The sequence below is a fragment of the Hemibagrus wyckioides genome, linkage group LG06, assembly GCF_019097595.1.
Source record: "Hemibagrus wyckioides isolate EC202008001 linkage group LG06, SWU_Hwy_1.0, whole genome shotgun sequence".
Lineage (NCBI taxonomy): Eukaryota > Metazoa > Chordata > Actinopteri > Siluriformes > Bagridae > Hemibagrus > Hemibagrus wyckioides.
Genome location: NC_080715.1, coordinates 31,019,331 through 31,042,124, shown reverse-complemented (window position 1 = coordinate 31,042,124; position 22,794 = coordinate 31,019,331). Strand labels below are relative to the sequence as shown.

Sequence of the window (22,794 nt, the reverse complement as noted above, 5' to 3'; positions counted from 1 at the left end):
AATGTTTGGCGATCTCTTTGTTAAACCCCGCCTCCTGTCGTTTTTAATTGGTCGAGCCCAGATTGTTAGCCTTCACTCGGTTAACTGGGAGCGCTGCTAGTTCAGTGACGTCATTTCCCCAGACGACCTCTCTTATTGGTCCGAAAAGGGCGTGTGTTTTTCAATGGGGGCGGAAAAAAAGATGGAGAGGAGATACAGTGGAGTGTAAAGTGTACACACTCTGGAGCTGCTGGAGAGATGAAGAGAGCGCTTATTTACGGGTTCTACGTGGCGGCTCTCGCGCTGCTGCTGACGGGGCTGCGCGAGCTGCTGTTCGGCTTCGAGGAGAACCGGTGCAGCATGACCTACATGTTCGAGTATCCCGAATACCGGGTGAGTTTACCTTAACGACTGGACATGTCCCAAACAGCGCACTTCCGGGCTGGACGGTGTGTCAAAATAGAACACCACGCTCGTGGCAGCTATAGGTGCGGTAACCATGGTAACCTGAGGTGGCGTATCATTTTTATGTCGCCGTTTGAGACGCTGACTGATTTTAATATACCCCAGTCTGAGGTGCTGCCCGTCTTCATAGTGGAGTGACTACCTGTTGTATTTGTTGTTGTTGTTGTACTATATTCAGTTTGCCATGTCGTTCGGAGATCGGTTATACGATGCTAATTACATTTAGATTAAATGGTGTCACGTTATTTGGTGTAACTGCTTATGAAAACCTTCATGCAGCGACACGATGAAGAACCTTAAACGAATCACGAATCACCGAGTCAAAGTATCGAATCAGTTAATGACTCGAAGCTGGACCGAGAGGATGCCTCGAGTCATTTCATTCGATTCATTAAATGATTCGAATCATTTTCAGACTGAATCGAGATTTCTGTAGCCGAGGTCAAACTTTTTGCAATCTTGCAACTGTAAAACCAATTCCACAGACCTGTCTGAACATGATGCCAGTATTAGGCTCATTATGTAAATGATACAATAGTGGTTTGTTTATTGATTTCTGGGCAGACTCGACTCATGTCCTGAGACCACTGTAGAGTACAGTACAGTACAGGCTTATAACAGTGACACTAAATGATCTGATAAAGGTTGGGTAATAAGTCTATCCTTGTCTTTAGGTAAAAACTGGAGAACATCACATCACTCAATAATCTGACTTCTTCAAGTGGCGTCACTACAGATAGTGAAATTATAAGTAATTATATTTTCTGGTAATAATGACGAAGCTCTTGGCTATTAATAATTTGTGAGTTATTTTTGTAGTGCATATGGCATTCGATACTGTCCTTCTCTAGTCGTTTGTAATGTGATCCAAGGTCTCACTTTATCATGATGGTATGTCCTGTCCCCTAGCTGAATTTAGGACATATATTTAACCTCTGAATTCATAAAGCAAGGTATATAACAGCAAGCTTGGGATCTAGAGTGGTAGTGCTGAAGTGTATAGGAGTATCATCATCATCATCATCATCCAAATGCTGGTTAAATGTACCAGGATCCAGTCTGGGTGATCACACGCCTTAGAGATCATTATTTTATTACACCTACTCTGTAACATAATATCTTACCCTATATCCTTAACGTCAATAAAAATATCAGTAAAAAAGAAATTCACTGACCTCATTGCAATGATGGATCACATTCACTTTCAGCTGATTAGGCTTAGAACTGCAAATCACTTAGATTACAATAATACAGGGCCACGAGCTCCAAGGGACCAGTTTATTGGTTATCACAAGGATGGTAAGGTAGGGTTGTGTGTGTGTGTGTGTGTGTAGCGTGTCCAGCTCCCACGGCGCGTGGCACGTCAGTACCCTGCCTATGGACTCTACCTGTATGGTGAAGGTCTGTACGCTCAAGAAACTCGAAATCTCAAGCTCAGCGGTGCTCCGGTGCTCTTCTTACCTGGCAACGCAGGCAGCTACAAGCAAGGTGAGAAATTATCGGAAATTATACCTGTTGAATTCTTGAAACTGATTGGTGTTGATTATATCTCTGTAACAGCAGCTCTGACAGCAGTGCCCCGTAATCTAATAATAATAATAATTAGATTAATGTGCTGGTGGAAAACATAATCATTGAGTGATTTTTTTTTTTTGTGAGGCATTTTTAATATTGAATGGAAGGGATGTCCAGTGGGTCAGACTCTGCTGGTCTTTTATCAGAACTGAGCTATTGTTGATTGTATACAGAATTCTATGCAGCATTAGTATTAATACTTGAGCGTATCCGAGTCACTGGCTGTATAGTCAACAAGCTCTTTGCTGCCACGTGTGTCCTAAACTTGCAGCTCGATCTCTGGGCTCTGTGGCGTTGAGGAAAGCCGAGGGCTTGGAAGGAGGGATCCACCTGAACGTCTTCACCATCGATTTTAACGAGGAGCTGGTGGCCCTGTATGGTGGAAGCCTGAGCCGACAGACTCACTTCCTCCACGAGAGCATCAAGGTCATCCTGCAGCTGTACAAGGTAAAAAAATAAGATTTATTTTTTTTTTATTTAAGAGGTTTTGTGGCTTGTCTGTGGCAGTGGAACCATTCAAACAGTCTATGTAGAATCCCACTACATTCTCCCTTTTACAGCTATAGACAGGTACACCTGCAGACAGGTAGAACCACTAACCATCCCAGGAACATTAGGTGCTTCCAAAATTGCACACTTGCGCACCATTCTACTGCATTGTGTAGTATAAATAGTTTGAGTAGTGTTTTCACACACACACAAAAAAATAATCCCAGAAAGAACAATTTGTGCACTTTAGGTACCTGGGTGATTCCTTTATTCCAGTGAAAAAATGTAGTGTGGAATGTTGGATACTTCATGCACTCTATGCTCACAGCTTTGCTTACGTAGCAGCAGAGGGGCAGGGCTATGACAGAATTGATGTTACAAATGTCTTTTAAATTATCCCATGATTTATTTTTCATCATTTTAAAAATTCAACCTATTTTACTAAAGCTAGGGGCATCACGTTTGCCTGAGTTTGGCATCAATCACCATCAACTGGGAAACGTCTGGCTAGTAAATGACTGTAAGCGTTTCCTTTGAAACAATATGACTCTTTTAAAGTTCATACACTGGATTACAGTGGAAATAAAAACTCTACACACCACTGTTCTAATGGCAGATTTTTGTTATGTGAAAAAATCAAACCAATATACACCAACAGGCATAAAATTATGACCAGTGAGAGGTGAAGTGAATAAGACTGATTATCTCCTCGTCATGGCACCTGTTAGTGGGTGGGATATATTAGGCAGCAAGTGAACATTTTTGTCCTCAAAGTTGATGTGTTAGAAGCAGGAAAAATGGGCAGGAGTAAGGATTTGAGCGAGTTTGATGAAGGGCCAAATTGTGATGTCTAGACCACTGGATCAGAGCATCTCCAAAACTGCAGCTCTTGTGGGGGGTTCCCGGTCTGCAGTGGTCAGTATCTATCAAAAGTGGTCCAAGGAAGGAACTGGCGACAGGGTCATGGGCGGCCAAGGCACACTGATGCACACGGGAAGTGAAGGCTGGCCCATGTGGTATGATCTAACAGACGAGCTACTGTTGCTCAAATTGCTGAAGAAGTTAATGCAGGTTCTGATAGAAAGGTGTCAGAATGCACAATGCAGGACGGGTGAGAGCTGTTTTGGCAGCAAAACGAGGACAAACACAATACTAGGCAGGTGGTCATAATGTTATGCCTGATCAGTGTATCTAACCTCAATATGCAGAAACGCTAATAAGAAACTGAAGTACACTGGTGCTTTGTTCTAACTACTGTTGCTGACACAGCACAACAAAAAATAGCAGTGCAATAACATGCTGTTATGAGCTCCATCTCCTCTCCCTGACCCAAAATTCTTTCTCTGAGACTTCTCCAGCAACCTCTGACAGGACATACAGTAGACACACAAAAAACATAAAATACAGTACATGGTAAAAAAAAGAAAAAATGTATATGTTATCATGATGTTAATATTAGTGCTCCATGATGGCATTCTCATTTGTAAATGTGTGTGTAGTGTGTTTATATGTGCATTATTATCATTATGTAAACAGTAGTTGAAACAATGACTTTCCTGTTCTATAGTGTAGGTCAAATTCTAGTTTTCTGCTTTCAGTGGCTATGTGGTTAACTGCATAAGTGCATCAATGTGAAACAAAACTGCTTTCCTGTCTTTATCAGAACCATCCTGATCCTCCGAGCAGTGTGGTGTTAGTGGGTCACTCTATGGGTGGTGTGATCGCACGAGCTCTGTTCTCCCTTCCTCGCTTTAATCCTCGCCTGGTCAGCCTCATCCTCACCCAGGCCTCTCCTCACCAGGCGCCGGTTCTCTCCTTGGATCCCTTCATACTCAGTAAGAACACTCTCAAAGCTTCACGTTCAACATGTTGCGAGAATGTACTGTTAATATTCCTGCCATTTCTTTTTGTCTCCACTGTAGATTTCTACTCAACGGTCAGGCGGCGCTGGAGTGCCAGAGCAGAGGACCTGCGCAACGTGACCGTGTTGTCTGTGGGCGGTGGATACCGTGACTATCAGGTTCGCTCAGGCCTGACCACGCTGACCTGCCCTGTGGATGACCACAACAAGATGGCTGTCGTGGTGAGGAAGAGTAAACACAGCGTTGTAATATTCAGCAAAAGCACCAGATTTATTAAAAAACAAATACAGACACAGGATTTTATCATTATTTCAAATATGGTGTGTTTTTATCGACTCAAAGCAGTAGAAGTAATAAGACTTACTGGTTTACACAAACAACCATTCCATTAAAAAGACTTATGAGCTAATCGAGGACTACATCTAGGTTTCGTTTGGTTTTAGTGCATGTCACATGCACTAAAATCACATCAGATGAAAGATTATTAAAAATAAATCCCTAACGACAGTTTAATCTGAGTTCAAACTAACTGATCAACAGGATTCAGTTCAGTTATTTATTTATTTGTTTGTTTGTTTGTTTGTTTGTTTGTTTGTTTGTTTATATATATATATATATATATATATATATATATATATATATATATATATATATATATATATATATATATATATATATATTTTAAATGATGATATACTAAATATGTAGTGTGGAGTGTTGGACACTTCATGCACTTCATGTGCTCACAGCTTTGCTTATGTAGGGGAAAGGGGTGGGGCCCCAATCACAGAATTGATGTTATCCCACATTGTGTGATTTATTTTTCAACATTTTTAAAAATTCAACCTACTCTGCTAAAGCTAGCGGCATCACGTTTACCTGAGTTTGACATCATTCGCCACCGACCGGGAAACGGCTTAAACGCCTGGCTAGTAAACGAGCGTTAGTGTTCCATTTGAGACGATACGACTCTTCTAAAGTTCATACACTGGACTGCAGTGGAATAAAAACCGCAGCTCCAGATACTAACCTAACCCTAAAGAAGGATACTATTATTAATCTCTTAATCAGTACAGTTTTCAGTGGTGCTAGCAAACGGGTTTCCTAATAATCAGTTAGCTTGATAAAATGATTAACTTAGATTAGCAAACATAACATGAGACTGAAACAGAGGGCTGATGAGTGCTGATAACGGGCCTCTGTGCGATAATGTAGATCTTTCTTTAAAAATGGTCTGATTTCATTTGTTTTGTTTTGGAAATCAAGGAAATTTCCAAGTGATCCCAAACTTTTGAATGTTGTGATGTATCTGTAGCAGCGCAACAGGCATCCTATCCTGCTTCTTTATCTTCACAGCCTTGTCTTTACGCGACATGGTGACAAGGTGTGCTCTGTTTCTCCCTAGGTGACTGCCGTTCCTAGGACCTGGGTCTCTACTGATCACCTGTCCATCGTGTGGTACATAGTTCACTCACACTAGTCTCTATGTAAAGTATTTATTCTGAGGAAAGGTGTTATTATTCAGAGTGGAGAAGGTGACACTTTGGCTTAAAGTCCCATAGAAATAACTGCACTATCTGATGGTGTGTGTGTGTGGAGTATTTGTTATGTTCATATCATTCAGAAGGCAAAAAGGCAAGAAAAATAAAACCTTTCCACAACAAAAAATATACACAACTTGCTACTACAGCCTTGTTTCTAGACTTTTCTGTAAGCAGCTGTTGTTCTTGTGTATGTGATGTAAATATTTCTAATCAGGCGAGTTTAAAATCAATTATTTTAGATCTTCTTTCTTTACATTTTGACTTTGCTTCTGTGTTTGATATTCTTTTTCTGGATTCCGTTCAATCTCAGTTTTGGGTAAGTATTATTATTTACTTTTTTAAGGTGTAAGGAGTTGGTGCTGGCCACAGTGCGGGCATTCTTTGACCTGATTGATCCTGAGACTGGGCAGGTATGTACAGCTGTGCTGTATATCAGCTTTTTGTGTGTGATGGTCTGTGTGTGGTGGTGGGGGGGGGGTGTATGTGCCTCGTCCTGATGTGTATTATTCCTCAGTTTTCAAAGGATACAGAGAAAAGGACATCTGTACTGAATCATCACTTCATCCGCCACCCGGTGCGGCTCCCTGGCGAGCAAATCAGCACACCAGTCAGCTTCTCAGGTGTGTGTTAGCTGGTCTTTAAGGGATTTACAAGGCAAGGAAACAGTGTGTCACCGTTGAATTATTGCCATGCATTAATATAGATTTAAATGACAAAACATTTAAAGTAGCGCTATTGGTTATACACATCTCAGAGAATAGAGATCAGAGAATATTAGTCTAGTGTTTATCTGCATCCCTTCTTCAACACTTTTCTTCTCTCTCTCTCCCTCTCCCTCTCTCTCTCTCTCTCTCTGTAGGCTCCCTGGAAGCCTGGAGTGAAGTGAACACACTCCGTCTGTTGTACAGTGCTCCCAAGGTGACGCATACTCACACAGGTTGTGTCTCAATCAGCTCTCTAGCTCCCTAAGCGGTGAATCAGTTTATGGTGTAGATGAGCTGGGGTTCTTGGAAGGACCCTGTCTCACTACACATTGGGACTCAATTTCCAGAGACATGATGGACATTATAAAATTTCCCCAATGGCATTTATCAGCAATGTGTTGTTTAAATAAAAATCATTCCAGGATCGTAATCTCACTAGTGGATCTTTCATTCATTAAACTGTATGTAGAGTATATCATTTAAAAACTGTATGTAAGGAATCATTTGAAAGCTACAAGAAGTTGCCTACTTTTGTAGATGAATTTGGCTAAGAGTAGTTCCACTGGCCATTTGAGAGGCTTCAGAAATTATCATCATTTCCATTAAGGAAACATGATGCTTACTGGTTTTTGGAGTGCACTGTGGGAATTTTTACAGGCCCAGCAGTGGTGGACTTAGTGGACCTGGGATTCGAACTCGCAACCTTCCGAGCAGTAGGCTATCATCCCCCACTACCATGATGACTAGCCAGACTACTGAACTAGGAGCTGATTAAGACGCACCCTCACACCTCTACACTGTTGTCAGTCTGTCTCATGAGTTTAATATGTCCCCTCTTTATTTTACACAGGAAGTTCAAGTTCAGTACTTCCTGTTTGCGCTCAGCAGCCGGAGGAAAGCTTACACACACTTCTACTGCCGCAACAGCAACCTGGTGAGTGTGTAATCACAGCCTGCAATAATAATAATAAAAATAAAGAAAGAAAAAAGAAAGACAGAGAAAATCACTTTGTCATTAATTTTCTAATTAAAATAAAAGGTTATTTTAAAATGTAATAATTAAAACCGTTTAAAATAAATAAATCACTGATTTTAGTATGTTTTATATAATGTTTCTGTTCTCTGGCTACTGACTAATGCAGTATGTGTTTTTGAAAAGTTAGCTTGTTGAAGATTGTTTTCAATTCCAGATTTTTAAAGTGATTTGAGGGACTCTGAATTTGAGGTTCTGTCTCACAGGAAATGTCCAGCTGGCTCTTTGGCTGCACTCAGATGAACGGCTCTGTGTGGTGAGCGTTGTGTGTTTCATAAAAGTAAAGTGTAAAATATTGTATTTTGAAACCGTTCAACCAGAACGGAGCCTTGAATCAGTGAGAGAGAATCGATTGATTTACGGTAAATACGGGGTCATAACGTCTAATGTTAACAAACATCTATAAATTCATTCATTAGTGAATAATTAGTTCATTCTTTTCATTTGAATATTTTCCCCTAATTTTGGGAATTTCAGTGAGCAAGCAGTAGATTTGTCTCTCAGAACAGAACTTCTTCCAGCTTATAAGGTACGTGATTATTTTTTTTCTTGCTTTTTTCTTACTAAATGTTAAACAGTCTTGATAATGATCTCGATAATGAGGACATGCCTGTACTCTTTCTTTCTTAATTAAAAATGTTTTTATTAAAATATTTAATAAACAGATCCATTAAAAACAGATGTTCCAGTGCATCTGGACATGCCCACACATAGTCGATAACTCTCATTGTCACTCATGAAGTTGCAGCTCTTTTTGAAAATGCGTGATCTCTGGTTACTTTGTGGCGGCGAGTCACAATGTAGCGTGTTGGGGGAGAATGAGCGAGAGAGTGGGAATTGGCAGTTGACCAGAGATTAGATGGTAACATGATTATAACACTCCAGCCGTGGATATCACTGTTTTTCTACAGATGCTGAAATGGTTTTTAAACATAAGTCTCAGTGTTCTTGTGATTGTGGTTCTATCTGTTATTTTCACTCCTGTATATTTTATTGTGCTGCACTGTATAATGCTATTATTGCACTTCCTTTTCTCTTCCTGTATTTTTTTTTTTATCAGTTCTTTTGCATTTGTATGTATATGACACTTGAGGAGCTGACATTTATTCTTTATTCTCTTTGGCCCCAGGTCCTAACTGTGAAGTTGAGTGAGCTGTTTGGCATCTCTCATCTACTCATCGATGCCTCAAACCTCAATACACGACAGGTACAAAATCATCAACAAAACCTGTCCCTCCTCCTCTTCTGCTCTCATCTATACGTGAGGCATGATTCGTCCATTCGGAGACTCCAGAGCTTTCACACGGAGAGAGATTCTGTTATCTGTTATCAACAAAATGCTCCAAGTGACACACATGGGCTCTGAAAGGAGTTTAGATCTTCCGGTGTGTTTCTCTGTTATGGCCTGTATTCATGAGAGACAGAGAAACACACAGGAAGATCTAAACTCTTTTCAGAGCCCATGTGTGTCACTTGGAGCCTTTTGCTCACATTGGTTCACATAGTGTATTTCCTTTTTAAATTATTTAAATCTTTTAAGAAGTTTCTGTTTATATTTTAAGTTTATAGTGGAGTGTGAGTGGCAGAGAGAAGAAAGCCTGACCATCCCAGTTCCTGTTCCTCATGTTCTCTCTTTCGGTGAGCTCGATTTCCATCATGCTCAGTGCTGTGACTGCTGCATTATATTGTATCTGTCTCCATACACCCCAGACCCCAAAATATCTGGCTTTACTAATACGAGAACGCTTTGTAAACTATCAGAAAAAGCTAAAAAGGGACAGGGTCTGATTTGAAAATGTATCATGCCCTCTGATACTGGACAACTTTATTCACTTCTTCCATCAATGATTCATACACAGCAGTGATTAAAGGGGAGCGTTTCAAATAGTTAGTATATTTCTAATGTTTCTTATTCTTTGTGATTTAAACAAATAGAAAAATAAGATGTAGAAATATCTATTAATAATCTAGTCCTGAGAAGAAATGAAGAAATCAAGAAATTCACTCGTTTTTATCAGGACGAGTCTGCATTTATGGATTTTCAAATCTTAAATGTAACATCATTTTAAAAGTATTGACCTGCCATCAATTCCCAAGTGCAGAAGATTATGACTGCACTACAGTCGTGATTTATGAGTGGAGTTTGTACGAAGGCCATCTGTGACTCCTGAGTGAGTTGATTGAGATCCACTCTGTGAAGGTTGCTCGAGGACATTCCATTCATCCTTCGTACAACTCGGCAGGTTTCTCTTCCACTAGTAGACACAATCAGGCTGTATATATACAAGATGCCGTATCGGGCGTGCAAGACTTACACGCACCTGAACAGTGAAGAACCTCTAATCTGCGATTCCTGTTTTTAACACCAGTCAACACTTTTACTCAAAAAAAAAAAAAAAAAATTATTTAGTTGTCTCTTTGAGTTTAGATATCTCAGCAAGAAAAATCCTAGAATTTGTAGAGAATGTTAAACTGGTGGAAATGTTGTAAGGTTTTATTGTTGATTTTACATAATATCCTGTTTCACCAGCCTTGCTCTTGCCATGAACATAGTCGTCAATGCTGACACTGATTCTAAGCTTTTATTTAATTAGGATTGAAAGAGGGAAAAGTCATTACAGGCAGTGCCGGAGGAAGTTATGCCGAAGAGACAGGTCCTAAACCAGCAGACCAGCATCTCCTTCTGCTGGCTTTTTCTATAAAACAGGGTTTTCTGTTGGAGAAATAGTAGTAATGACAGTAGTTACAGGTTAGAATCCTGTTAGTTGTTTCTTATAAAGCAATACTGTGTTAGTGATATGCTTTTTTTTTTGTTTTGTTTTTTTGTTTTTTTGCAGGTTTAACAGTAAGTGATGTCACCATCAACTCTTCCAGGCTACTGCACACACTCCAACTGCAACACTTTCACCAGGTAAAGCTCTCCCTGTGATATCTCTTTATACATTATACATTTCATTTTAACCTGCTTAAATAATTACCACAGCTGCTGACTTCTATTTGTACCACTAATCTGAAACTCCATCTGAATCAAACGGTGCTTGGCCCCCTTAAATCGCTGCTCTTGGCTGAATCTGTAATGTTCTTCAACCAACAGGTTTATCAGGCCTTTAAAATCACAGTAAGCAGCCAGTGCAAGGTTACCAAAGGTAAAATGATCGATGAATCATTCTGTTTACTTCCCAGTCATGGTGCCTGACTATCTGTCTGTTCAAAACAAATGTTTTTTGTTTGTTTGTGTGTGTGTTTTTGCCTGTAGAAAGACTGCCCAATATCTACAGATTGAAGGTGCCTTGGTTTCAAGAAGATTCCTTCGTCACTGCAGGGTATTCATGCAAAGTCATTCATATCACATGTTTTAATTCTCTTCTTGTTATGTGTTGCTGTTGTTTACTTTCTTGCTGCTCTAATAAACATCGGTGCCATTTCTAGCATTCCCTCAGTCACGGAGATTAGCGGCATGCTGCACACTAGCCGCAAAGACAACACCTCAAGTGCCCTCTTACAGCTCCACGCTGCCCCCAACTGCCAGTACAAGGTCATATCCCATAAGGCATTGCTGCCCACTTGTTTGCTTTTTTTTAGCCACATAGTTTCCAGTGAGTGACTAACATGGTGTCTGATCTCACTGCAGATCTCAGTGCGCGCCTCCTTCCCTAAAGTGCTCGGACAGGTACGTTCCCTAAATACTCAGCTTATGATAACACACACTGCACTGTTCTTTCTAACCTTCCAGTTCACATGACGGCTTCGCTTCGCTTTTTCCGATAACGTAAAGGATTTCACAAATAAGCCAGCTGATATTATGATTTCAGCTGACTGATTAAATTGACACTGGAGAGGATTTCTGGTTTCTCAGATCCTGCGTTTCTGTGGCCCTGCGATGCCTGTGTATGTGGCTGTGATGCTGCTGCTCGCTTTAAAGAGGCAGCTGTCTTCTGTCCTGCGAACGGGTCGAGCTGTGAACACGAGTGACACCGTAGCTAAAAGTTTACAGCTACATAAACTTGAGCCTCCTGTTCTGCTTCTGCACCTAGTTCTCAGGTGAGATCATGGTCTGCTCGTTTAACACCCTTTTCTTTATTTCTTTAATTATGCTGTCATTCATCTTTAGTGTAATTAATTTGATCTGTCATTTGTTTACTTTGTTGGTTGTGTTTATTTTCTGTTCATTATTTGGTTGGTATTTACAGCTGTTTTATTTGTATTATCTGTGCTTTCTCTCTCTATCTATCTATCTATCTATCTATCTATCTATCTATCTATCTATCTATCTATCTATCTATCTATCTATCTATCTATCTATCTATCTATCTATCTATCTATCTATCTATCTATCTATCTATCTATATATGTATATGTATATGTATATATACACACACACTATATTGCCAAAAGTATTCGCTCACCTGCCTTGACTCGCATATGAACTTAAGTGACATCCCATTCCTAATCCATAGGGTTCAATATGACGTCGGTCCACCCTTTGCAGCTATAACAGCTTCAACTCTTCTGGGAAGGCTGTCCACAAGGTTTAGGAGTGTGTTTATGGTAATTTTTGACCATTCTTCCAGAAGCGCATTTGTGAGGTCACACACTGATGTTGGACGAGAAGGCCTGGCTCTCAGTCTCCGCTCTAATTCATCCCAAAGGTGTTCTATCGGGTTGAGGTCAGGACTCTGTGCAGGCCAGTCAAGTTCATCCACACCAGACTCTGTCATCCATGTCTTTATGGACCTTGCTTTGTGCACTGGTGCACAGTCATGTTGGAAGAGGAAGGGGCCAGCTCCAAACTGTTCCCACAAAGTTGGGAGCATGGAATTGTCCAAAATGTCTTGGTATGCTGAAGCATTCAGAGTTCCTTTCACTGGAACTAAGGGGCCAAGCCCAGCTCCTGAAAAACAACCCCACACCATAATCCCCCCTCCACCAAACTTTACACTTGGCACAATGCAGTCAGACAAGTACCGTTCTCCTGGCAACCGCCAAACCCAGACTCGTCCATCAGATTGCCAGATGGAGAAGTGCGATTCGTCACTCCAGAGAACGCGTCTCCACTGCTCTAGAGTCCAGTGGCGGCGTGCTTTACACCACTGCATCCGACGCTTTGCATTGCACTTGGTGATGTATGGCTTGGATGCAGCTGCTCGGTCATGGAAACCCATTCCATGAAGCTCTCTGCGCACTGTTCTTGAGCTAATCTGAAGGCCACATGAAGTTTGGAGGTCTGTAGCGATTGACTCTGCAGAAAGTTTGCGATCTCTTCGCACTATGCGCCTCAGCATCCGCTGACCCCGCTCCGTCAGTTTACGTGGCCTACCACTTCGTGGCTGAGTTGCTGTCGTTCCCAAACACTTCCACGTTCTTATAATACAGCTGACAGTTGACTGTGAGCGAGGAAATTTCACGACTGGATTTGTTGCACAGGTGGCATCCTATCACAGTTCCACGCTGGAATTCACTGAGCTCCTGAGAGCGACCCATTCTTTCACAAATGTTTGTAAAAACAGTCTGCATGCCTAGGTGCTTGATTTTATACACCTGTGGCCATGGAAGTGATTGGAACACCTGATTCAGATTATTTGGATGGGTGAGCAAATACTTTTGGCAATATAGTGTGTGTATATATATATATATATATATATATATATATATATATATATATATATATATATATATATATATATATAGCAATAGATGATCTGATTTGTCGTTCGTTCTGTATTTATGTCCATGTTATCTGGTTTACTATATATTTATTGTTAAAATCAATAATCTCTCTTTCTCTCTGTCCCTCTCTCTCTCTGTCTCTCTCTCTCTCACAGACAGGGCTGGTTTCAGGAAGGCTGGTCTGCACTGGGTCTTCCTGCAGTAGACATCTTGCCTCTAGCCCCATTGGAAGACCTGTCCCATGATGCAGTGGGGCCAGGACAGGACTGGCCCCGCCTTGTTTCACCTTTTCTGTGCATTCTGGGTGCTGCAGTGGCCTTCTGGGGAAGTGCTGTTCTCAGCATGTCTTTACGCGCCCTGTCCTTCCTCTTGGCCCCACTTCACAGGTAAATGACCAATTCCTGAATGAATGAATAGAAAGAAATATGACACAAATTCAGAAACACAAAGCAATTCTTTGGTTGTGATATTTAATTAAATTTAGCAGATGTTTGTTAGGTGAAGATGAAGGTATATGAGAACCGAGCTGTTTAACATGGACTTTAATTGAATTGTGGCATTTTTGCTGCAGGCCTTCAGTCTCTCGTCACTGTGGCACCCTTCATTTTCCTGCTCAGATCCTCCTCATCCTCAGTCTGACTGCGCTGGGCGGAGTCACCTGTGGAGCCCTGTCAGTCACTGTCAGCTTTCTGCTCCACCTCTACAGGGTACGCACAGGTCCACAAAACTTTCCTGTCTGGTGCTCTGTGGACATTCAGTTTTTCTGTTACTCTGCATGATTTAATTTTGTTTCATGTCTAGGTTCTTAGATTACAGATGACCGAGAGGTCCTTAAGTCACATGCTGAACCTGGTAAGTGCTCAGAATTACTTGAACGGAGACTTTGGCAAAAGTTAACTGATGATGTGTGTTTTTTTTTTTAAACATTAACCCTCTTAATCTTAGTGAACTAGGATGTGCGAAATGCTGTAAATACAAATACACTTATTTCATTACTTTCTCCATAAATGCGTGCAGCCTCACCAAGTGTTACAACCTGGACTGAAATGGATTAATTGGAATAATATATCATGAATCTACACAAAATATTCCATAATATTGACATGGGCGGGGGATCAGTATAGTTTTTGTAATCATCTACAAATAAAAAAAATTAATTACATCTTATTCTGCACTGTTAAATTAGTTTATATGAATTATGGATTAGCTAGGGTTGGCATCAAAACTCTAATAATTCTATCACCAAGAGGCCAAAGGATCTGTAAAATTCCACAGCTTAACTACAGGACACAGCCCAAAGCTGGACTTTGTGGAAAAGTGGCAAGTCTTACAAAATTCCTTTTGGAATTGGCTAAAAGCTGCTCTGGAGACTTGACAGCCTGTCAATCTGCAGAGACTCAAATCACACTTTTTGGGTTCGGCATGAACCTAACACCGCTCATCAACCTCAGAACATCATCCACACATTGAAGCATGGTGGTGGTAGCACCATGTTGAACGTTTCCTTTCACCTTGTTGTTGGCTCTCTGACAAATGCCCAATGTTTTGGCAGTGGTGGGCTGTCAGGGCCAGCAAGGCCTTCTCAGCTGGCCTAAACAGCAGTGATCTGAATCACTGACTTGCATTTCAATATATTTAATATATTTAATATATTTTTCCATGAATGTGTATTAAATTATTCCCAATAGTCTATTCTCTACATTTCATAGCTTTTCTCTTGGTTGTGCTGCTTCCAGCAGTGTATATTTATGATAAGAGTATTTATCCAATCATATTTCAGTCAGCGGCTGACATCATGTGTCACCAGAGTGAAAATCTGCCTTAAGGCCTTCAGAATCAATAGTGCAGGCGCCCGAAGCTTAAAATAAGTGGCAATGAAATTGTTCCATTAACCAGTCAGATTTCGAGTTGGCGTCACTGGGGCCATCTAGCAGGCATATGATTATGTCAGCAATTTCCCGTCCTTTGATTGGATTATTGGAGTAGTCAGAGGCAGCGAACTGCACAAACTAAATAAAATATATATATTTTAACTCACAATGGCTGACAGAGGAAAAGAAATCGATTTGCTCACAGAGATCCTTACAAATGCATTTTCAAGGCAGACTGTAATAAAATTGACTATTCCTTGTGAGGTGTGAAATATTGTAGACTAATTTCTTTTTTACTTTGCTATATAACGGTTGATTAGTATCTATTGCCGTGGCGTCATAATGATGCTATAGAGGTGGATTAATTCAGGAAGGACACTGGTGAAGGCCTAGGTGTGAAATGCACGGCCCGCCACTGTGTTTTGGCATGTTTTTCATCAATAAAGCCTGATTGCTTTTATAGTGGACATGACACTACTCATTAAAACAGACAAAAAAAAAACCTCACCAGCAGTAGGAATCAAAAGGCCAGACTGAAACCAAAGAACCAAAATGAATCTCCACCAAAGTGATGGAAAAGCCAAAGTGTGGAGAAAGAAAGAATCTGTTAATTATCCAAAACATGCACACTCATCTGTGAAGCACGGTGGTGATAGTGTCATGGCTTGGGCATGCATGGCCGCTTCTGGACCACTCTGACTAATCTTTAATGATGATGGAACTCCTAATGATAGCAGCAGAATGAATTCAGATGTCTACAGAAACATTTTTCTGACCATTTACAGAGAAATGCTTCCAATCTAATTGGGAGGAACTTAACACAACCAAGCAGCATTTCACCTCCTGATGAGGAGACGGAAGGGAGAAACCCACCAAACAAATGAAGGAAAATTGTCTGGTCTGCCACCAGGTGTGCCATGCTCCAGGTTGTTGAACACATCTAGATTTTAAATATCAGGAAATGAAAGCTGAAGTCCTAATGTACATTATATTGCTATATAAGGTTTTGGGACATCCCTCCAAATCATTGAATTCAGGTGTTGTTTTTCAGGGGTTGGGCTCGGCCGCTTAGTTCCAGTGAAAGGAACTCTTAATGCTTCATCTTTATACCAAGACATTTTGGACAATTTCATGCTCCCAACTCTGTGGGAACAGTTTGGGGATGACCCCTTCCTGTTCCAACATGACTGCACACCAGTGCACAAAGCAAGGTCCATAAAGACATGGATGAGCGAGTTTGGTGTCTTGCTATGCTGAAGCATTAAGAGTTCCTTTCAACTAAGGGGCCAAGAATTCACACCTGAATTCAATGATTTGGAGGGGTGTCCCAAAACTTTTGGCAATGTAGTGTCTATGCAGATGTGGTCATGGGTGAATTTATGGGGTCATTTGCACTCAAATGTTTGTTAATACCATGCCCTCATGCTTCATGAAACAGTTCTATAGTTGGTTCTTGGTTATTCTAACATCTATACATCTCCAGTGTAGTTGAAATACTGATTTTTTTTAAGGGTTATAATTCTGTCACCAGTCTGAAGTATAAATGAATTTTTATTCTACTCTGGGAGTACAGTCTCTTTTTGCTATATTGTTTTATTAATTTCCCTGAGTAGTATTATTATTATTATTATTATTTACCTTCTGGTCAGGCACCACAAAGCATGCAGCAGAACACAGAGAACGGCTGCAGCACTAGTGAAGGCCAAAGGAAGCAAAGCGAATGTAATGGCACCTCACTCCTCTCTGAGTCGGCACTACAGGAGGTCAGAGATGACCTGCAGCTTCACCTGAACATGTCTGCACTGCTCGCTCTACCTGTGATGCTCAGTGCTCCTTCGCTCATCTACTGGAGCCGAAACTTCCGGTAATTTCTACATACACTAATACCTAGCTGAATTCATGCACTCCACTATACCTCTGAATACCCATACCTGTCTCTCCCATCTCTATCAGTCTACTCTTTCTTTCATTCATTCATTCATTCATTCATTTGTAATGAATATATTTTTGAGCAGGTATTCGGTTCATCTGGATCCAGACCCATTCTGGCCACACACATTGCCTCTGCTCATCGCCTCTGTTCTACTCGTCAACTGCAATACGCTCACTCTGAGCCGCAGGTGAATATTGTGTGTGTGTATGTGTGTGTGTTAGAGCTCAGTTCATGTTGGAAACACAAACTTTAGCAAAACAAATATCTTTATACTTGATAGATGGGAGAATGTCTTCTGTAGAAAGAATGTGCTTGAAGTGCTGTCTATAATTATGGTATTTTTAACCATGTTCAAGATTTTTGTCTCTCTCGGTTAAACCTGTGCAGCTACAGTGTTGGTTAGCAAACTGGATAACGTTAGGGACTAGATTTTCATCATCATGCATTATCTCAGAAACTCCTGTATTGTAATTTGGTTTCTGGCTGCATAGAGTGTCTTACTGATGGATTTATCCTGTGATTTAATTTTTTCACTGGTTGATTCATTCCTTTGTAGATTCTTTATTTCATTCATTAATTTATTCATCTGTAGATTCATTCATTAATTTGTGGGTTTGCATCTTCTTCTTCTTCTCCTCCTCCTCCTCCTCCTCCTTCTCCTCCTCTTTCTACTTCTTCCTGTTCTTCTTCTTCTTCCTCTCCTCCTCCTCCTTCTTCTCCTCCTCCTTCTTCTCCTCCTTCTTCTTCTTCTTCTTCTTCTCCTCCTCCTCCTCCTCCTTCTTCTCCTCCTTCTTCTCCTCCTCCATCTTCTCCTCCTCCTCTTTCTACTTCTTCTTCTCCTCCTCCTCTTTCTACTTCTTCTTCTCCTCCTCCTCCTCCTTCTTCTTCTCCTTCTTCTCCTCCTTCTTCTCCTTCTTCTAGTCTATAAACATTCAAACTGGAAAGCATTTACACCAGAATAACTCATCAGTCAAATGCAGAGGATAGAAGGATAAGTAAGTCTGGAGTCAGGATCTTCATAACAAATAGATTAATATAGAGAACCTGTTCTGAGAGGTTTATCTTACAGTATGAAAAAAGGTCTTCACGTGACGGCATGTACCAGTTATCTATCTCCTCACATGCATTCCGTCCACTTATAGAGGTTCAGCATGTCAGGACAGAACACCTTCTACAGAATACAGAATGTTCCCCATAGAAACACACAAACCAGTCTGCACATACTAATTATTTCCCAGTATACAAGTGTGTCTCACAATTCCCTTATTCTTTCAGTGAACAGATTTCCATACCACTGATTTTCATACTTTAGTGTGTGTTTAGTGTGGGTTTTTTTTTCCTTTTATTTAAATGCTCTTAACCTTTTTCAAATGAGGTGAAATAGAGGTCATCTTAATTACTAAGAAACTGGACAATGTGCTGTTGCTTCTGTTTATAGACAGGAACTGAAAGGAAACAGAAATGTAATGAATAATTCACTAAAATGAACTTGTTTATTTGTTTGTAGATTTTATATTTCAGGAATTAATTTATATAATGGGTATATGGGTCAAAGGTCGTAAGGTGTGTGTGTGTGTGTGTGTGTGTTCACATCTCTTACAGTAAGCTGATGCTGTGGCCAACCTTGCGCCTTCTGCTTCCTCTGAGCGTTGCCATGTTGACCTTTTCTACTCTTCATCTGTATCGGGTCACTCACTTCCTGTCTGTTGCTCTGACGCTGCTGGCGGCTTCCTGTTACCTTTGACCCCCATCTCAGCTTTCCGGAGCAGACCAAAACAGCCTTAGCATGTCCTCGCATTGGCGGTTCCCTGACAGTGGATTGAAATCATGCCAAGGTCATGTGACTTCATGCTGCTGAACAGGGTAACCGAGTCCCATACAGAGTCACGCTGTCTTTATTTGATAACTCTTTCTCTTTGATATACATGGGATCATAACGGTTGACCAGCCAGCACTTGGCTCAACCTGCTTGTTCTGCCTTTGGGTGTTTATTTCTTTTGCTTCCAATTGTGTGCCTGTGTATTTAGCCTTAAATCATATAAGTATCCGGTATGTGATTTATATGTTTTCCGGAGCTAGCTTGTCTTACCCAATACGTCGTGCAACACATTCACCCACATGGTGGCAGTGCGTGCTTTGTTTTTTTGTTTTTTTTTTTGTTTACCTTCCAGTCCAGACGAGCACAACAACCTTCTGAAGATGCAAACTGTCAACAAATCCTCCAGCTTCATTAATGTCTTACAACATGCCCACATTTTCACTGTTTCTCTAAATTTACCTCAAATGTTAGTTACTCAGCCAGGACACGATGTCTGAACTAGGAATGAAAAGCTGTCTCAGTGAAAATCTTTTTCAGCAACATCCGCATCCTCTTCCTTGCCTCAAAAAACAAACAAACAAAAAAAAAAAATCACCATGTAGCTGAACATTGAGATTGTAATGATGTATACAGGTTTGCGGACATACTATATATTCTTTTCAGCTGAAATGTATGGAGCCTTGTAGCTCTGGTACAGAACTAAAGAAGCAGATGTCAAGAATCTTAACTGATTGATTTGGGGTAAACGGAGAAAAGTGTTGAAATCTTAAACATGGCATTTTATAGCCTATGCCACTTTGCACTGCTAGACTCCCTCACTGTCAGTTTGGTTTTTCCACTGCTCCATAGAGTGATTTTACGTTTTGAAGAGTACACGTATCCTGTATGTACAGTATTTATTCATAACACGATAAGGTCTGTTTACTATTTAAAGCAGGGCCTTCTTTCATTCTATGTACGTGCCTGTGTTTAAAAAATAGACGTATTCGAAGCCATGCTCATGCTTTAGAGTGTGTACAAGGTGACGTGATCGGAGTAAACGTGTCCGTAGGGCTCTCGTCTTTTTCTTTTTTCTCGCGTTACTCTTTAGACAACGTGGGCTTCCACTGCAGGATCTCCGCTGTCGCTCTGCGTTAAGGATCAGCACGCGCCAAATCGTCCCAGTCACTCATCCAATCCGATTGAGATCCAGTGCCTTTCTTCATGCCCTGTTCACCAATAAGGACAGATCAGTGATTGTCAGTTAGACCAGCGTTCATGATTTGCTTCATAGGACCAAGTTCACAAAAACCCACTCCTGAGGAACGACATGCTGGTGTGTCACCTGCACTGTGAATGTATTTACTGTGTGCGTGTGTGTGCACCTGAGTGTGTGAGAGTGTGCAAAAGTGTGTGTGTGTGTGAGAGCATGAGCACGAGTGTGCATGCAAATGTGAGCGCGAGTGTGTGCACAGGTATGTGAGCGTGTGCGATAACGCGTGAGTGTTTGTAGGCCTGGATGTTAATCGGTGTTGCCGTGTGCTTACTTCTTTTACGTGGTGAAATCTAAAATCCAAGCAGGTTTCATTTTCTAGTGAATTTTTTGCCTAGGGGTTTTGTATAGATGTGGATGTTTGTGATCTTTTTAAATTGGTGTACACTGTGACTTGCTGTGATTGTGATGTTATCTCTACACCATCAGGTCTGACGGCGGCAAAAAAAGTCACCATGTTACGTGGTGAAGAATAAAACGTTCACAATTTCACCTTTAACCAAAACGGCAGTCGATCGGCAGAGAGATGTTTGGTCGTTTTTCCAGAGTTTGATTATTTAGAATCGCAATGTCATTGTTACTGTAGAGAAGTCTGCCGTTAACCGTGGATTAGGACAGAGTGCTGACTAGAAACATAGACATTAAGCCCCGCCTCCTAAACCTCGAATGCTGGACATGGTGGACGATAACATTAGTCATTAAACATAAATGTATTTTCCCAACTAGATTACAAATCTGTTAAATAAAATTGAGATGATGTAGGTTAACACGGTTATTAGAAACATGCGTAAGACCTATAAAGGATTTATTATTCCATAAACCTCAGACACCAAACATGTCTCAGCTGCTCGACTCCGAGTAAAGGAGAAATTGTGCAAAATCAAATGATTCCTTTAACAGTTTGTTGCCATGCGCTCACTAAAATACGCTGTTTTGTGTGGAAACAGATCCTGCTCTTGCGTATTGTAGAAATCTAGCGGAAATGTGTGTAGTTGTTCTCCTGCGACCACGAATCTGGAACAGTTCACAGATTAAACATCTCACAAGATCTCACAACAGGTGATCGATTTCACTCAGCTCCTAGTTCAGTAGTGAGGCAATTGGCCATTTTAAGGTCATCCTTAGAGTACGCTGGAACGTTCGCTCTCTACAAAATCCCATGATGCACCAGAAAAACCATGGAGCATTGACGAGAACCATGTTCCCTTACTGGAAATGACGTGTCAGAAGCCTTTCAGCTTGAGGAAGAAAAAAAAGGCAGATGAAACTAGTCGAGGAGAGCTGTAATGTTTTGAGTTTTTGCACTGGTGACTGATGAGGAAATTAGAAGTCATCAGTTGTGTAGTGAATCTGGATAGTCGCTCCAACTCGTCTACACCATATACAGACTCGCCACCTAGGGAGCTAGAGAGCTGATTGAGACACAGCCTAATAGATCTGTCTCCAAATGTCAACACCACATTTCCTGGAATGAACCTTCTCTTTTTTCACCAAAACGTAGCTTTAACTCTTCACATTACAAACAGCTGAAGCAATACGCAGGTACAAAGGGTTTAACTCCAGAATTAAAGCTTACAAGCTTTCCGGTCTGAAACAGAGAAAGGAAGTCGAAGTGATTAGCCTGTATAGGGGCTAGTAGAATTATTTTATTATCGACTCGCCCGGCAGCTCACTGCCTCATGAACCAAAATTCTGTTATGGCGTACCAAAATTAGGTTAGCGTGCCATGCGGACGACTTCATAAGACTGTATTAAACTGAATGTTCGTGCTGGAATTAAATATTGGCAGGTAGTTATGGTGTTGATATAAAATAATCTGATGCATTACTGGGGTTTTGTTTTTCCTTTTATTAATTAAGTTTCTTATGGAACTTTGGTATTGAATCAATCAGCCCATGTACCTTGATTAAGCTTGGTGTTTACAGGACAGTAGGATTGTATTATTCTGAAGAACAAATTAGAGACCCAACACCTAGAGTTAAAGTTTGACTTGCTTTTCTTTTGACGTGAAAAGGCCTTTCCCCTGTGCCGCTGTGATTGTGTTTGTGTGTGTGTCTATATATACACGTACACACACACGTACTCTATTCTTCACAGCAAACAGACGGCTAACGCTTTATTATTATTATTGTTCCACGAATGAAGGCCTCTTTAAGCTACAGCACTTGTGGTTCTACTGTCTAAACCTTTAATTATTTCTTATTAGCCAAGAACGCTTTATCAGCCGTTTGTTATGTTAGCGTGAATTCGTAAATGCTGCCAATGACGGAATAACAGTTCAATTATTTTTTTCATTTCTTTTTCATAAAGGTGTCTTTTTTGCTATTTAGTGCAGCGAAGTTTAAGGAAGCATTGTCTACCGTTTGTTTTAATAGCGATTTCTTGAACCTGACAGAGCGTACGATCAAACAAAGCAAACGTTCAAACCCTCAAATTTCTGTAGTTCTGTAATCAATTAAGTGCTAGACTACTGCTGATTGTTGCCAAGGTCCCGAGTGACCCAGCGAACTCTGTTCATTCTCAGGATTTATAATGTTGTGTTGTGGATCTGTGTGGTGGCTTTTAATGTTAATGTGTTTTGTTTTTTTGTTTTTTTTTTAT

General features: G+C 40.7%; 1 protein-coding gene across 2 annotated transcripts; it reads left to right on the top strand.

Annotated features, from left to right (window-relative positions):
* Positions 1 to 148: 148 nt before the first annotated feature.
* pgap1 (post-GPI attachment to proteins inositol deacylase 1) lies at positions 149 to 22,794 on the top strand. Of its 2 annotated transcripts, XM_058392490.1 has the most exons (26): positions 149 to 372; positions 1,779 to 1,932; positions 2,291 to 2,466; positions 4,172 to 4,343; positions 4,431 to 4,591; positions 5,776 to 5,828; positions 6,258 to 6,324; positions 6,429 to 6,534; positions 6,774 to 6,832; positions 7,469 to 7,552; positions 7,858 to 7,907; positions 8,129 to 8,180; positions 8,781 to 8,858; positions 9,214 to 9,289; positions 10,489 to 10,562; positions 10,746 to 10,797; positions 10,908 to 10,974; positions 11,081 to 11,186; positions 11,283 to 11,321; positions 11,508 to 11,692; positions 13,474 to 13,704; positions 13,890 to 14,025; positions 14,120 to 14,170; positions 16,839 to 17,053; positions 17,205 to 17,309; positions 18,725 to 22,794. In XM_058392490.1, the coding sequence occupies exons 1-26, from the start codon at positions 238 to 240 to the stop codon at positions 18,864 to 18,866; spliced, it is 2,826 nt and encodes a 941-aa protein (XP_058248473.1). In that variant the 5' UTR covers positions 149 to 237; the 3' UTR covers positions 18,867 to 22,794. The 2 variants fall into 2 exon arrangements, with proteins under 2 accessions (XP_058248473.1, XP_058248474.1); XM_058392491.1 differs by lacking the exons at positions 16,839 to 17,053; positions 17,205 to 17,309; positions 18,725 to 22,794 and adding an exon at positions 15,975 to 16,703.